Source organism: Dendrobium catenatum, unplaced genomic scaffold (genome assembly GCF_001605985.2).
Source record: "Dendrobium catenatum unplaced genomic scaffold, ASM160598v2 fragScaff_scaffold_1468, whole genome shotgun sequence".
In the NCBI taxonomy this organism is placed as follows: domain Eukaryota; kingdom Viridiplantae; phylum Streptophyta; class Magnoliopsida; order Asparagales; family Orchidaceae; genus Dendrobium; species Dendrobium catenatum.
In genome coordinates, this window is record NW_021319930.1 from 1280386 (window position 1) to 1296032 (window position 15647).

A 15647-nucleotide genomic window follows, 5' to 3' on the forward strand; every position below is an offset into this window, starting at 1 on the left:
CAGGAGCTTGCTTACTATAAGTTTTGTTGAGCTCTATCTCCAGTAATTATGATAGTGTTGAGATTATTTTGAGTGTAGTTCACTAGCTATTAAATGAGTCTTATCAAACATATTAGTGATTTAATTATATTATCAAACATGTGGCTAGTTCATTGAATAATTTTTTTAATTGAGCTTAAAAAAATGAGATTTCAATTAAATAAATAAGTATTTTAATAGTTTATGTTCATGAGAAAAAGAAATATAATAAAAAAAGAATAATTTGCACATAATTACATATTAAAGAAATTTATATTAGAGCTCTAATTGAAAATATTAAGCCTCAAATAATCTTCTTAATCAGTTTGTTCAGAGTTTTGAATGATATGATATTATTTATGATTATAAATGAATCAAACAAATAGTTCAGGTTCATTTATTTATAATTTGAGTACTTATAATAGAGTATTTATATAAGTTTTTAACCTCATTTGATTGATTAATTAAATGATACTGAAAGGGCTCTATTTTCTCTTATTGGATTAGATGGCTTTGTTGCATAGGAGTGCAACTTGCTTGTTGGGGGTCCACAATGATAGTGACTAGTGGACAGCGTTTTAGGGCATATTTTTCTTTATATTTTTTTATTTTGTATTATTTTTGCATTATGATTGACTAATAATATATTTGGTATCTTAAATAAATATCAATTTTATTTTTATTACATATTGCATAAATCAGTAAAGGCGGTCGACAATTATAGTTACTAGTGGCCAATGAAGACGGTCCATTTGAGCAAAACACATTATTAACCGATCTTTGTAGATACTTGATAACATTGTAGTTATCTCCCTCAATAAAAATTCCTTTGGCTTCCATTCTTCAATCTTGTAGTATCTTTTCCAACGATCTGAAAGCCAAAAGCTCTAAAAGACCACTATCCCAATGGACACATTTGAATCCAAAGGCAAGCTGAAACTTCCCTTGGAATATCTGAAAATTCCAGCAAGTCCAGCTTCATTAGACTTCAATAAAGCATCATCAAAATTGAATTTGATCCATCTGGGTGGAGGAGGGCGCCAAGATTGAAATATCGAGCGATAGTTAACACCCCAGTGATCCGAATAGATATTATTTTTTGTTGAAATTAACGTAATTCTAATTGCATTAGATGCAATATATCCCAATCCAAACTCTTTTCCACCATGTTGAACACTTTCTGCTTTTCCACGGGAAGAACACCAACGGACAGTATAGATTTGCAATGAAAGGATTAGTACTATAGAGCAGGTCCAAATTTCTCATACAATCTAGAAAAGAAGAGAATATTGGAAGATGAAATCCCCACTTATTAATCAACTCAATAACAGGAATAAGCTTCTCATAGAGAACCATTATATGCTCCGCATTTTCCACAGCCAAACAACCTCTTGGGCAAAGGTTGCAATTCATCAACATTCTATACATCATGTACTTTGTCAGTCGTCTATAAGACCTAATTCTGTACTCTGTCAATCGTCTATATGACCTAAATCATACTGTGCGAACAATTCAAAAATGAATGTGTTCGTTTGGTACGATTTGGTAGGAATATAATTTTGTACTATGTTAGTCATTTATATGACTTCATATCGTACAATACGAATAAATAAATTTAAAAAATTCAAGCCATGATTTTATTAACTACATTCTAGAGGAAAAATATGCAAAATCATACAATATGAATAGATATTGTACAATACGGTCATACTTAAAAAATTTTTACCACTCTCCCCTTGTGTGTATACGATTACCTAATTGCAATTACACATCCTCAAACTGAAGAAATAAAAATAGAGATATACAAAATCTATTACATGAAATCATATTATACACTGTCTTGAAGTCTTCGACAATCTAGAGTACTATATGATTTTCCTAAAATGTTAGCGCACACAAAAACAAATATAAATATCCAATATATGCTAGGGGAAATAATAAAATCATCAGGACAATAATATTTTGCTATCATCAAAAATTACAATTTCAATCTTGATTCCTGAGTTATAACAGACTGTTACAATTTCAATCTTGATTCCTGAGTTACAATTTCAATCATCAGGGCCTGAAGACCAAGGACACATTGGGATTGTTTCAATGGACGAATGATATCAACTCCCTTGATCATGGACTGTTTATTGATCATAATGATGTCAAAATTCAATGATCTTTGGCTCATTGGATTCATCATTGAGTTGCTCAATTTATCTATAAGCATGTCACATTCGGATATCATTTACTCATTCAATTAATGTTCTAAAGCTTCCAAAAAGGCTTCAGGCCCTCGATATAGACCCAGTGGGGTTCAAATTGGACCAATTTTGGTGACATTGGGTTCGTCACTTTCCAACGTTCAGTTTGTCTATAAGTTTGCTAAAATCAGAGTTTAGTTGTTCTTTGATTTAATTTTTTAAGTTTTCGCTTCATATTTACATCGAGATTCATGCTCGATCATGATAACTTTTTTATGACATGTCAAGTGGTAATATTTCATAAACTATCAATAAATAGTTCAAAAATTAAAAAAAAAAAATAAATAAATTCAAAAAAAAAAAAAATTGAAACAAAAGAAAAAGAAAAGAAAATTTGAATGTATATACCTTATAATAAATGTAATTAGAAAAATACCTTCGTTATTTTATCACATATAAACATTTTGTTTATTCAGATAATCATAAACCTAAGTAATTCCACCACTCCTCTTCGTGTGCCTTTACTCTATAAAAATTATATTAACTTCAGTATTGGGTACACAAAAGTGGGATTCATGACCCTACGCTTGAGTTCATCCCCAAACTACTCTTCTTGTCGCACATAGGGGCTGTTTGGTATCTAGAATTAGGAGGGTAAACGAAAGTAATTTCATGCATTTTCTAAATTAGATAGTTTGATTGATTTTGAACGGAGCATAAAAAACTCCTCCAAAATATCAGCGGTGTATTACATACAGCCTTTCATGAGACGTCGAAACCACTCAAATTTAGCAGGTTATAAATTTTCTCGCGCCAACAAAAAAAAAAATAAAAAGAGAACCAGCCCGTACGATGATTTCGCAGAATCTGAGCTTATAAGTGCTCCTATCTTCTCCGTTCTTCGCATGCGAGCGAAATCGAATCTCTCCCTCTCGCGAAGCCGAAGCCTTCTCTCCCAGCTCCCTCTATTCTCCTCCTCCTTTGTTGCTGATCGACTTCGCTCCTTTGACGGCTTGCCTTTCCGATCGGATCGGAAGACACGACACTTTGTCGGAGGCCAGATGAGAGTTCGCTGACTGGGAAACCCTAGTCGCACGCCTCTTTGCCACATTCGTTGCTGGTCAGTTTCGCCCCGTCTACATCATTCCCTTCCTGATCTATACGAAAGTTAGAACATTTTTGTCGCAAGTAACTTGGGAGCACGCACGTTGTTAAGGTAACTTTCTACCTTCCCGACCTTCTTCTGCCAAATCCTCTAAAATCGCCCAACTATAGGACTATGTAAACTCGGGATTTACTGACCTTGAAGGGTTCTTCCATTGTATGAACAATTTTAAGAACTCAAGGTTGGTTAGAAGAGTTTTAGAGTTAGCCACAGCTCAATTCAAACACAGAACGGCTGGAAAAGCAAAATACCTGATGACTAAATGCATATACCAGTGCTCTTTCTCTTCTCACGAGAGCCTCTTGCTTGCTTACAATACTTGCTTCAATTTGTTAAAAGGCCTTTCTTTTCTTTTTTAGGAAAGTGAACATTACAAACTTATCATAAAACTAGCATTTCAAACTTATCTATCACGTTTAAGTGCGCAAATATCACAGAAAAACTCTAAGTCCTTTTCAAGGAATAAAATGACAATTGTACCATACCGATGGGGTATTCGACTAAACTTAACCAAACATAATACTGATTATTTGATCTTATAGGGTAAAATCATCCAATTAATTCTATGGCTCTAGTTAGAGTTTTATATTTTAACTTTTAATTAATCTACCACAACCTCTAATACTTCATTTATTTGAACAACTATAGCAAAAGCTATTATAAATTAGATACATCAAAATATTTGTATATTCATTTAAAAAAAATTATGTTAAGGGATGTAAACCTATCATTTTAGTCATCCTTTATCTTTTATCTTCAATATGTCATTCCTTTCTGCTTCATTGTTCTTTGGAGCTATATGTTTGCAATCTAAATTCTGTAATATTCTCTCTAATTTTATCTGCATGTTAATATTGAACTTTTTTTTTTTTAATTATATTGTGTGAATCTCTGCATTAGTCAGATACTACTGCTTGCTTCTATGTTATTAACTTGATTATATATCTTTCTTTCCACTCTTTTGTCTATACATCTGTTCTGCAGCTAACAAATTGAGATGTTCAAGTTGAATGCAGTGGTTGGCATTACTCAATCTGATGATGAAAACTGGGCAATTCTTAGCCTCCTTTATTGGTGTCTTTCGATCAATTGATTTGCATAATTTTTACTTAAATGATTCTTTATTGGATTTGCTTTGCAATAACTGAATCTACATCCTACCAAAATTTAATTTTTCTTGGCTATGCTGAAAATGGATGATTTAATCCTACATTTTTTTTCTTCTAAGTGCTGCAGAACATATTTAAGACCCTGTTTTAGAAAATTTTTAAGCTGATTTTGTTTTAAAAAATCTAGCATATCACAATGTTGATTTGTGCTGAAGATATATGATGGAGAACATATACTACACTAGCACCTTCATTGCTTCAATTCTTTCAGTAGCACATTTGCTTAGTAAGTTCATCATTATGATAGTTGTGCTTATTATATTCCCTACAAAAAAATAGAATAACAGCGCCACTATGACCATTTGAATCTGATGCGTTTTTGTTTTATCTATTCCTTTGATTAGGAGGGGTTTTTAAGCTGAATATCCCATTACTGCTCCCAATGTATGCATAATGCTTTTGAAAAATGTGTTCATATTTTTCTGAATAATGTAAATATGAAATAAATATATATTAATTGAACTTGTTAAACTTACCAGCTTTCAATTCATCTGAGACCAGTTGTGCTGAAGAAAAGAAAGAAATTTCAAAGCCTATAAACTTAAATGCTTTTGACATCATTTCTCTTTCAACAGGTTTTGATCTTTCTGGTCTGTTTGAAGCATCTGAGTGCAAGAGAATGGTAAGATTCACATCCTCTAAGCCAGCTTCCAGTATTATTTTGAAGCTCGAGGAGGTTGCTAAGCAATTAAGTTTGAAGAAAGAAGGATGTAGGTGTTTTGAAAATGGAAGAAATAAAAGGTGGAAAGGAAGTTTTGGCCTTTGATGTTGAGATATTTGAGCTGACTCCTTCATTTCATATGGTTGAAATCACTCAGAGCAATGGAGATACATTAGAGTATCAGAAGCTCTGGGAGCAGGAGATGAAACCAGCTCTTAAGGATATTGTGTAGCGTTGGATTCAAGATCTAAAAATTGTGACTTTGGCAAAAAGTGATTTCTACTATTTCTATTTGTGTTTAGAATGTTGAAGTGATTAGCTATATGGATTGTTTTTTCAGCATTGTTGGGTTGAGTCTGTTGCACTATTAAATATGTTTAATAAATGTTGTTGATTTATATTAACTGTGATTGAAATTTCAGATTCATGAATATGTGCTTCAGTTTGCAACCTGCAAAATAGTTCATACATTGGGCTGAAAAACGGTTTCAGATGGGCAAAGAGAAAAATCATTAATAAGATATAATACTCTCTTATTCTATTTTTTTTTTAAACATTACTTGAAAAATAAAAAATTTAAATTTTCAAAAAATTTAAAATTAAAATTTCTTTCTATCACAAGTATGTTTATGTTTATTGCAGCACACTGCTAAATTAATACACAACACAATATTATATCTTATAATCTGAAAAAAAAAGTATAATAAGATAGTGCAATAAATAAATACATTGATTTTATTTTATAACATCAAATAATACTAATTATTATAAAGACAATTCTTTTATAAATATACTAGTTGTAATGCCAAAATTAATTATGAAAAAAATAATCGCTTTTACTTTACTCTGGATCATTCTAACCAAACAAGGGAAACAATTTTCCTGCGTTTATTTTGCAGACAATCAAACAGTCTCAAAGTATTCGAAATGCACTACATTTATTTTATATTGTATTTACTTTACACTGCATTTTCTTTTCATACAACCAAACAGCCCCATAGTGGTTCTCATTAAACCCATTATTATTGCACTCTAATGCACATCGTCATTCTCGATATGCCCTCCCCAATAAAGGTTTTTTTAAGTTACAAATATAATGTAGAGTAGAGTTATTTATTGTATTGAAAAAATATAATTTATATTACAACAACAACAATAATAACAAAAACAACATCAAGTCTTTATCCTATTACGTTGGGTCAGCTACATGAATCCTTTTTCTCCATTATGTCTGGTTAAGAGTCAAATTTTTATTTAGATCTAATAAAGAAAGGTCATTTCTAATATTTTCTAACCAAATTTTTTAGGTCTACCTCTACCTTTCTTAACATAAGTTAAATATAATACGTCTACTCTCCTAACCAGGTAATCAGAAATCCGCCATTTTCTATGATCAAACCATCTTAGCCGACTCAATCTAATTTATATACCACTAGAGCTACTTCAACCTTTTCACCTATATGCTCATTTCGTATCCTGTCTTCAAGAGTAAAGCCACTCAACCACCTGAGCATCCTCATCTCTGCAACACAACTTAATATTATGCTTCTCTTTTAATGGAAAATATTCTGCTCCATAAAGCATTGCAGGTCTAACCATCATCTTATAGAATATTCTCTTATGTTTGAGTGATACTTCTCTATCACACAACAAGCCTGATGCATTCCTCCACTTCATCCATCCAACATGAATTCTATTAATAATTTCCCTATATATTTCACCACACTCTGAACAACAGGCCCAAGATATCTAAAATGTGTACTCTTATTAATGACTTGATCACTAAAAGTCACAAACCCCTCACTAGATCTATTACTACAAAAATTACACTTAATGTATTTGGTTTTAGATCTACTCAAACAAATAACTTTAGACTCTAAGGTTGACCTCCATAATTCAAGTTTATCTTCAACTCCCTCTTTAGTCTTATCAACAAGAACAATATCATAAGCAAAAAGCATACACCACAGAACATCCTCTTACAAATCTCTAGTAAAAACATCCATATAATGAGTTGCTCTGCTAGGGTTTCTTCCCTAGCTGACTAATCCCCGTCATCTTTTTTCCTCCTCTAGTGGCTCTGTCGAAGGTTTTCTCCCTCGACTCCCTTCACCCCTTCCCCCCTCTAATGGATCCTTCCACTTTCTCTTCTGATTTCCCCCCTCTCACCTCCTTGGGTAATGGGGTCCGCACCTCCCCTAGCACAAATGGCCAAACATTTTTGCCTCCACAAATTCCTCACCCGATAAAATAACCATCTCCTTCTACCCCTTTGAACATTAAACTGTTGGTTTTTTAGGAGAAAGATTGTGTGCTGGTGCTCAAGACTGAAGCTTGTGCCTGGCAGGATACTCCTTAGGTATGAGGCCTTTCTACGAAGCTTTACTTGGCAATATTCAAAAAACCTTGCCGCTTAAAGGTTCATTCAACATTTTATTTTTAAGCGATGATTTCTTCCTACTTCATTTTTTGTCCATTAAAAGATTATGACTTGGTATGGTTTAGAGGAGTCTGGTTTCTCCTTGGTAAACCTTTCATCCTAAAAAAATGGCACCCACATTTTGGCCCCAGAGGGAAAATTTTTCCTCTGTTCCTATCTAGATCAAGATCCACGATCTGCCTTTGACTTGCTGGAATTCTAAAGGGATTTCCAGAATTTCGAGTAAAGTGGGCATTCCCCTCGCGGTGGACTCTTTGACAGCTCAAAGGACTTGCCTCACCTTTGCCAGAATATGTGTTAAGTTTGGCTACAATGCCAAGTTCCCAGATGAAATTCCCATTTCTTTGGACGGGGATGAGTTCAGCTTGAAAGTCCAATACGAATGGAGACATACTCTAAGTGAATTTTGTAATTCCCTAGTTCATTACTCCTCGCTCTACCTTTCAAAGCCGCCCCTCACTTTAGATCATACTAGTAATGCAATAAATATTATTAGAGGTAGGAGTACTAGTAGAAAATTGAGAAGTCATGCGACACCTAACAAAAAATCCTCTAATCTGGCCAGCCCGTTTCCATTGCTCTTGCCCCAGCCACTAACAACTCACCCTCCACCTCCATTGTTCTTGTATCGGGTCATACCTCTCCTTCCCTTCCCCCATCTAACAGTAATGCAGAGCTCAACAAACCCACCTCTCAGTCGTTTCCTGTCAATCAGTCCCAATAGACCTCTTTGGACAAATCTATCCCTCCCACAACTGTGGTTGAAGCTCCCCTCCCTAATATTCCTAACCTAAACTCTCCCACTAAAGAAGATAATTCATCAACCAGTACCACACATATCCCCCATATATCTCATGCTTCTACCCTTACTGGGGTGATCTCTCCTAAGAAATTTGACATACTCCAACAAGAAGGGGAGACTCAGGATGCAGTCTCAACTGAACCAACATCTGATTCTTTCGGCAATGAATGCTCTAGCATCACACAAATTCAATAATTTGTAAAAAATCTTCAAGGGGGAAAGGTCGAAAAACCCCATCTCCTAAACCTTAATGTATGTGCCTCTAATAGCGGTTTGGAATATCATGGGATTCAATAGCCCTGATAAGGTGGTATGTTGTAAACGTATGGTTGCCTCCCTCAAACTGGATATGTTATGTTTATTGGAAAACAAGATTCATGCTCTCGCTCTTTTGGTTCCTTTCTTCAGTATTTCCCATTCGGTTTTCACTACTAAAGAAAGTTGCAATAATTTTTCCCTTTCCAAGTCTGGCCGTATATCGATCAAATGGAATCCTAATAAGATTACATTCTCTCCTTTTCTTATTTCCTCACAGATTATCTCTGGGACAATTTCTGTTGGGTGCCTTCCCCCTTTCTATCTTTCTGTCATTTATGCTGCAAATAATGCATTTGATAGGTTAATTTTATGGGATCAAATTAGACAGTTAGTGCCTTCAAATAACTCTCCTTGGATCCTTATGGGAGACTTCAATTGCTGTCATTTTGCTCATGAAAAGGCGTAAGGAGCTCTGCTTAATCATAATAATCTCTGGGAGCTAAACTCAATGAACTTTGACACTAGCTTGAAAGATCTGCATTCGGTGGGCAGTCATTTCACATGGTAAATGACTGGATAATCCTATTCACATAAAACTGGATAGAGCCCTTGTGAATGAGGAATGGGTGAAAGTTTTCCCTAGTTCGTTTTGCTCTTTTTAAACTCCCATATGTTCATATCATTTCCCCGTCATTCTTCGCTCTGGTAACTCTCATTCCAAAAAACATAGATTTCTTTTTAAAAACTTTTGGTCCAAGTTGGATAGGTATTGGGAGGAGGTCCTTGATGCCTTCTTTAGCCCAATTTCTGGCAATCCAATTCATGATTTTTGCAATAAGCTAAAGCTTTTAAAAGGTGATATCATTAAGAAGGATTGGGAGAACTTCAACATTATTCACTCTCAGCTTTCGATTCTATAAAATTTGCAATCAGAATGCCTTAGAAGGATCAATGCTGGCCATTTAAATGTTACTCTTAATGCCACACTCAAAGGTATTAATTCCATAATTACTGATTATACTAACTTGTTAGCTTCTTGGATTATCCAGAGAGCAAAAGCCTCTTGCCTATCTCAAGGGGAGGAAGATTTAAAGTTCCTATATGCTAAAATTCAGAGTCGACAGTACAACAAAAAAGTGGTAATGAGTATGGGATTATCTAATCCTCTATCTCTTCAAGACATGAGGTCATTAGCTCCATTATAAGTCACTTTCAAGCTATTTACAAACCTACTCCACCCACTTACAATGACATGGATACTTTCCCTGTTGGGAGTTGTCTTTACACCTTTATGTCTCAACCTCTCATAAATCATGTCACTAATGATGAAATAAAAAATGCTGTGTTCTCATGGGCTTCCTCCTTCTCTCCTTGTTTGGATGGATTCAATTTTTATTTTTATAAATCAGGCTGGCAAATTTTTGGTCCGTCTCTGTGCAAGGCAGTGGATCCTTCTTTCATAAAGGCTATCTTCCTAAAGAGGTTAAAGCCACTCTCTTGACCTTATTCCCAAAACCAAGCATGATAATTACTTGTCCGACTTCAGACCAATTGCTTTATGTAATATCCTCTACAAGATCATAGCTAAAATTCTAGCCAATAGACTTAAACCTATTATGCCTTTGATTGTTAGAGACAATCAAGCTGGATTTGTCAAATCTAGAATTTCAATGGATAACATCATCCTTTCCAATGAGATCATTTGTTTAGCCCTTTGTAGAGGAGTTCATAATTACTTTTTTACTAAGTTGGACATCCGCAAAGCATATGACATAGATTCTAGGGAATTTTTACTTGCTAGATTGGTTCAAAAAGATTTTCATAGCACCTTCATCTAATGGATTAAAGCCTGCATTTTTGATGTCAACTATTCTATTGTGATAAATGGAGATGTTGAGGGCTATTTTCCCTCTTATGCTGGCTTAAGGCAAGGTTGCCGGCTCAGTCCTTACCAATTTTGTATTGTTATGGATGTTTTTCTACCTTTATAAATTGAGGCTTTACTGGTATTCATATTGATGGCTTCAAACTATCTCATCTCCTATATGTTGATAATTTGTTGGTATTTGGTAAATCTGAGGTGGATAACTATAAGAAATTGGCACAAATCCTCAATACCTTTGCTAATGCTACCAAACTCCACATTAATTTTGAGAAAAGCTCTGTTATGGCACTCAATTGTCTCCATAATCAACATGCCATATGCTAGTCCCTCTCTATTTCTAATATGAGCACTCACATCACTTATTTGGGAATCTCTCTCCTTCAAGAGACTAAAGGTGGCTGGCTTTCTGCCACTTATGGAATCACAAAGAAAATGACTAGTTGGAAGGCAAATCTTCTTTCTTTTGTAAGTCATTTGCAATATCTGAAATTTACTATTATGAACTCCATTGCTTATTAGATTAGGGGTTCGATTTTACCTACAACTATCATTAAATTTATTAGAAAATTATCCTCTAGATTTTTGTTCATTTGTGATACTTATGCTGTTAGAAAGATGTGTATGGTATCTTGGGACAAGGTTTGCAAACTCAAAAATTCTGGTGGTTTGGGATTGCCATCTCGATCATCTCTTCAATTTGCTTTAAATTGCTCTGTTACAAGCATAATGTACAACTATGCAACTCCTTTATCATCCAGGCTAATCCATAGATACTCCTCACCTTGGCGTCCTCCTCCGCTTATGCCTGTCTTACGGAAATCCATTTGCAACATTGCAGTTTTGGTAAGGAATGCATTTAAGTTCAGGATAATTCCCTCCTCTCCCATTTCTCTGCACTGGGATCATTAGCGAACTGGGCATTCCCTTAAAGATATCCCTGAGGGCAATATGCTTTTCTGCAAGAACTAGACTCGTCTGCTCTTGTTAAGGATCTAATCATTAGGAACACTTAGGAATTTGCCTAATACATTGCCATTGTCTATCACCACAGTCATCAGAGCTATTCCCATTCATGAATTCTCTACAATTTCTTTAACTTGGGGTAGTTCGACTGAAGGTTTATTTGGGATTTATGTCAAGGTGTTTTACAAAGAACTTCCGCAATGTTGCTGGTATAACCTGATTTGGTATTAAAGAGATGTATTGATATTTTCCATCTTTACCTGGTTATCCTTGATAGGAGGTTAAAAAAATAGATGTATTACTCAAAAGAAATATCAATGTTGATCCTTTATGCCAGCTATGTCATTCTGCTAATGAAAGAAGCTCTCATATATTCTTTGAATGCAACTTCTCATACTCTGTTATAACCCAATTATTGCCGGGGTCATCTTCTCTATTGCTTAGACCAACAGTTTTACACTTGTTGGAATGGATTAACGATCTTGAGTTCTTTGAGGTTGCTGTTAAAAACCTCTACCTTCTTATTACTTTATGCTCTGTCTATTTCATGTGGAAAGAAAGAAATGAAAGAGAATTTGGGGGTTTAATGAGCTGCCACTCTACTATTTCAACAAAAATAAAAAAAGCTATTTTTTCTAAGATTTGTAAGTGGAAAATTTTTGAAAATCTTATGGATCTCTTATAAGTGGCTTGACTGGCGTTCTGGCTATTCCAGACGTGGGGGTTTAATGAGCTGCCACTCTACTATTTCAACAAAAATAAAAAAGCTATTTTTTCTAAGATTTGTAAGTGGAAATTTTTTGAAAATCTTATGGATCTCTTATAAGTGGCTTGGCTGGCGTTGTGGCTATGCTATCATTTCTATATCATGCTTTCATTGAGAATTATTTTTTGGTTGATGGGTTGGTTTGTACCGTGCAGTCAACAGGGTTCAAATCCTCTAGGCTTTAGAACGTAGTCTCGGTAGTGGTGAGACAGACATAAGTCAACCCTAACACTTACTATCTTTAGATAATAGGCATGTGCTGAACGTAGTATATTTTTCATTTCAAAGAGATTACACAAATCTACATATTCTCCTCTCCAACACCAAATAGTGTAATACACTACTGTGAGTACTGCCCCTTAAACGGAGTGCTAAGCACTTGATTTCTTGAGGTAATTTTTTAGCAAAGTCTCAATTACTTCGATCAAAACAAAGGCAATCTGACTTGTTTGTGGCCCAGCTTAACATTGATGAGTAACTGAACTCAATCTTGAAAGCACCACGGGGAAAAGAAATAGAGATGTCTCCCAAGTTTCTCATAATATGTCGAAGTATCAAAGTAATTTCGTAGAGTTATCCAATCTGAATGCTACATAAGCCAAACGCAATAGAGATGTCTGAGGGTGGAAAAGGTGTTCAAGATAATGGTTGAGACTCAGACTTTTTTTCTTTGCTTTGAAAATCCAAACTCTACGCATCTAAAGTAAAGGGATGGTCCACATCTGGCATAAGCATCAAAATCAAAGAAAAAATATGTGATTGAACGAATCAAACAATTGCCAATAATATTGAAAACTTTCTTTTCTAGAGCTTGCAAAAAGGGAGAAAAAGAATAGCCACTTACCTAATCTTGACAAAGAGGATCAAACATGAATAGTCTAATATGAGCTTAATCTGTAAATGTGGTTGCTCTAACCAATTGAAACATAGAAGTAAAATGATGATCCACAAAGTTAACCAAGTAGCTCAAGACAGCAAAAAGTGTCGACGACATGAATGTGAACCAAACTGTGAATGAAATGCCAAGGGATCTCTATACTATGTTGATCGCGACCATATAAAGTATAAATCTACCTCAAACTTTGATATATATGTGCATGAATTGTTGGAGCTATCAAAACCCTCCATCTCGTAATCAAGATTACCATCAGAAAAGTATTAGGGCAGAAAAATCTATCCCTGACTAGAAAAAATAAAATAGCGCAACTAAGTATAAATGATACAAAAAGCATATCCTCAAAAATCCCCCTAGCATAAATAGATTGTACTCCTCTGCTATCAAGGATCAATCAGCCACTCTGAATGTTGCCCGGTATAATGAGATTCATTGCCAAAAGAGTCATGAATCTAAGCAAACTCAACAACATGTATTGTATGACATAACAAACTCTTAATCTAAGTGTCTAAGAAAAAAGTCCCTGACAACTACGACCCCTACTCTTCTGTTGATAAAGATGATAATAATATGTCAAACTCTGATGAAGTGGGTCGACAACTAAACAAATCATAATATGAAGAAATACACTCCTCGTAAGGAATGTCGATGATTAGCAAGCCGGAAATAATCTGTAAATCCCAAAGTGTGATAGTCATCCCATTGGGTCTGATCCAACAAGTGTTCATAGTGTTATCCCAATGCTCAATAATAGTCTAGAACTAAGAATTTTCAGTAGTGTATATCCAACTACAATATTAGCAAATAGTCGGACTCCAAGTGAGAAGGCTCGAGTTAGTATAAAACAAACTGGCTCTAATGATGCTGGTTGTAGAAAGGCCTCAAAAGGGAGAACTTGATCATTGGTATGAGAATTTGAGAAGAAATCATTGACGATGTGAGCAGTGAAATATTAGATTGAATCCACCGGGTACATACATCTAGTCATCCCTTCATGGGTAGATCGGTAGGCTAGTACGCTATCAGTGAAGGTCTAAGATCTTGAGAAGGTTCGTTTTGTAAGGCATTTTAAAAAATGTTAAAAAAGAGCCAAGTTTGAAGTAGGGTTCTGAGATCATATTTACTGGTAGGCAAGCTAGTCGTTTAGTTAGAGTCATGTTTCATCCTTTAGGTTTTGTTTTTTAATATAGAACAAAACATGTAAGATGTAATGTTTTTTTCCTTTCTTCCTTATAGCCTCTCTCCTAGCTTTGAATTGGGGCATTTCTTGCGCTTTCACTATATAAGTACAATGAAACTCTCGCCTTTAGTCAGGGCCCTTTTCTTTGACTTGTATATGCGCATTTCTGAGCAGCTGTGTTGAATTTTTCCTTCTTTTGATTCCCTAATTCAATTAGGCAGTCATATGCTTATTGCTAAACCAACCTTGTTTGCCTTTCTTTTTCTTCGAAACATAGCACCTTTCTTTTGAATCGCCCTTTTCTTTTGAAGTTTAGGAGGCGAGCAGCCTTGAAACTAGTAGGCCCTAAAAAAGGCCTTTTCTTCATGGTCTCGAATATTGTCTTGTAGTAGAATAGGTTGGGGGAAGCTATCGCTTCTACGACAACCCCGCTTCCTAGATTCCTGGTCAAATAAAGGGGACCATATATTCTTTATTCTTTGGCTAGTCGAGTGGGGGAGTCCGATCCAATTGGATGAGCATAAAGCTAAGCTAAAAAAGTGGTCCTATGCAAGGTGGAGATCGACTTGCAGAAGTCTCTCACATCGGGGATCTTTATAGGAGTCACATGGGAAGACCATAGCATAACATATACTAATATCACTAAAATTATAGTGAAAATACTTCTACAAGTAGTCGGTCATATAGAACTATTGCCTAACCGCAAATGTAGAAAAAGAAAAAAGAGGGAGTGAGAAAAGGAAGAACAACCGTTTGACTTTGGCACATGAGGTGGCGAGTTTAGCTATGTAACATAATGGAAATGTGTCAAACAGCAAATCCTGGAATGATGTCTTGATCCCTCAAGAGAGAGTCAACAAAAGAATACATTTGTTGAATCCACTAAAAACTAATAATAAGAAGTGAAATATCAAAATAGCATAAAGGCGCTAGAAGATGCAAAGAAACACAATAGTCAAGATTCGAACCTTTTTTCTTTGCTTTGAAAACCCAAACGCTTCGCGCCTAAAGTAAAGGGCTGAGGCAGGTCCATGTCTGGCGCAAGCGTTAGAATCAAAGAAAAAAATATGTAACTGAACGAATAAAACAATTTCCAATAATATTAGAAACTTTCTTTTCTAGAGCCTACAAAAAGGGAGAAAAAGAATAGCCGCTTATCTAATCTCTACGAAGACCTTATACATATTTCCTTACAAAATAAGAATAACTGAACCAACTTGAAGCTTAACGCCCTCATCTTGGAAGCTGAACTT

At 35.0% G+C, this 15647-nt stretch overlaps 1 protein-coding gene and 1 long non-coding RNA gene across 3 annotated transcripts in view; one reads left to right on the forward strand and one right to left on the reverse strand.

Annotated features, from left to right (window-relative positions):
• The first annotated feature begins 3085 nt into the window (after window positions 1-3085).
• Window positions 3086-5609, forward strand: LOC110113471. The gene is made up of 2 exons (XR_002305148.2): window positions 3086-3426; window positions 5120-5609. It is a non-coding gene; the product is annotated as an uncharacterized LOC110113471 (long non-coding RNA).
• A 4522-nt stretch (window positions 5610-10131) lies between these two features.
• LOC110113467 (endo-1,4-beta-xylanase 1-like) overlaps window positions 10132-15647 on the reverse strand; it is a 62933-nt gene continuing 57417 nt past the window's right edge. The window contains exon 4 of one of the 2 annotated variants that reach the window (XM_020846079.2): window positions 10132-13041. Coding sequence is in view for 1 of the 2 variants with exons in the window: in XM_020846077.2 (XP_020701736.1) it covers window positions 13018-13041 (24 nt within the window). In the remaining variant the exon portion in view is untranslated. The remainder of the gene's footprint in view (window positions 13042-15647) is intronic. The other variant, XM_020846077.2, reaches the window with a different exon arrangement.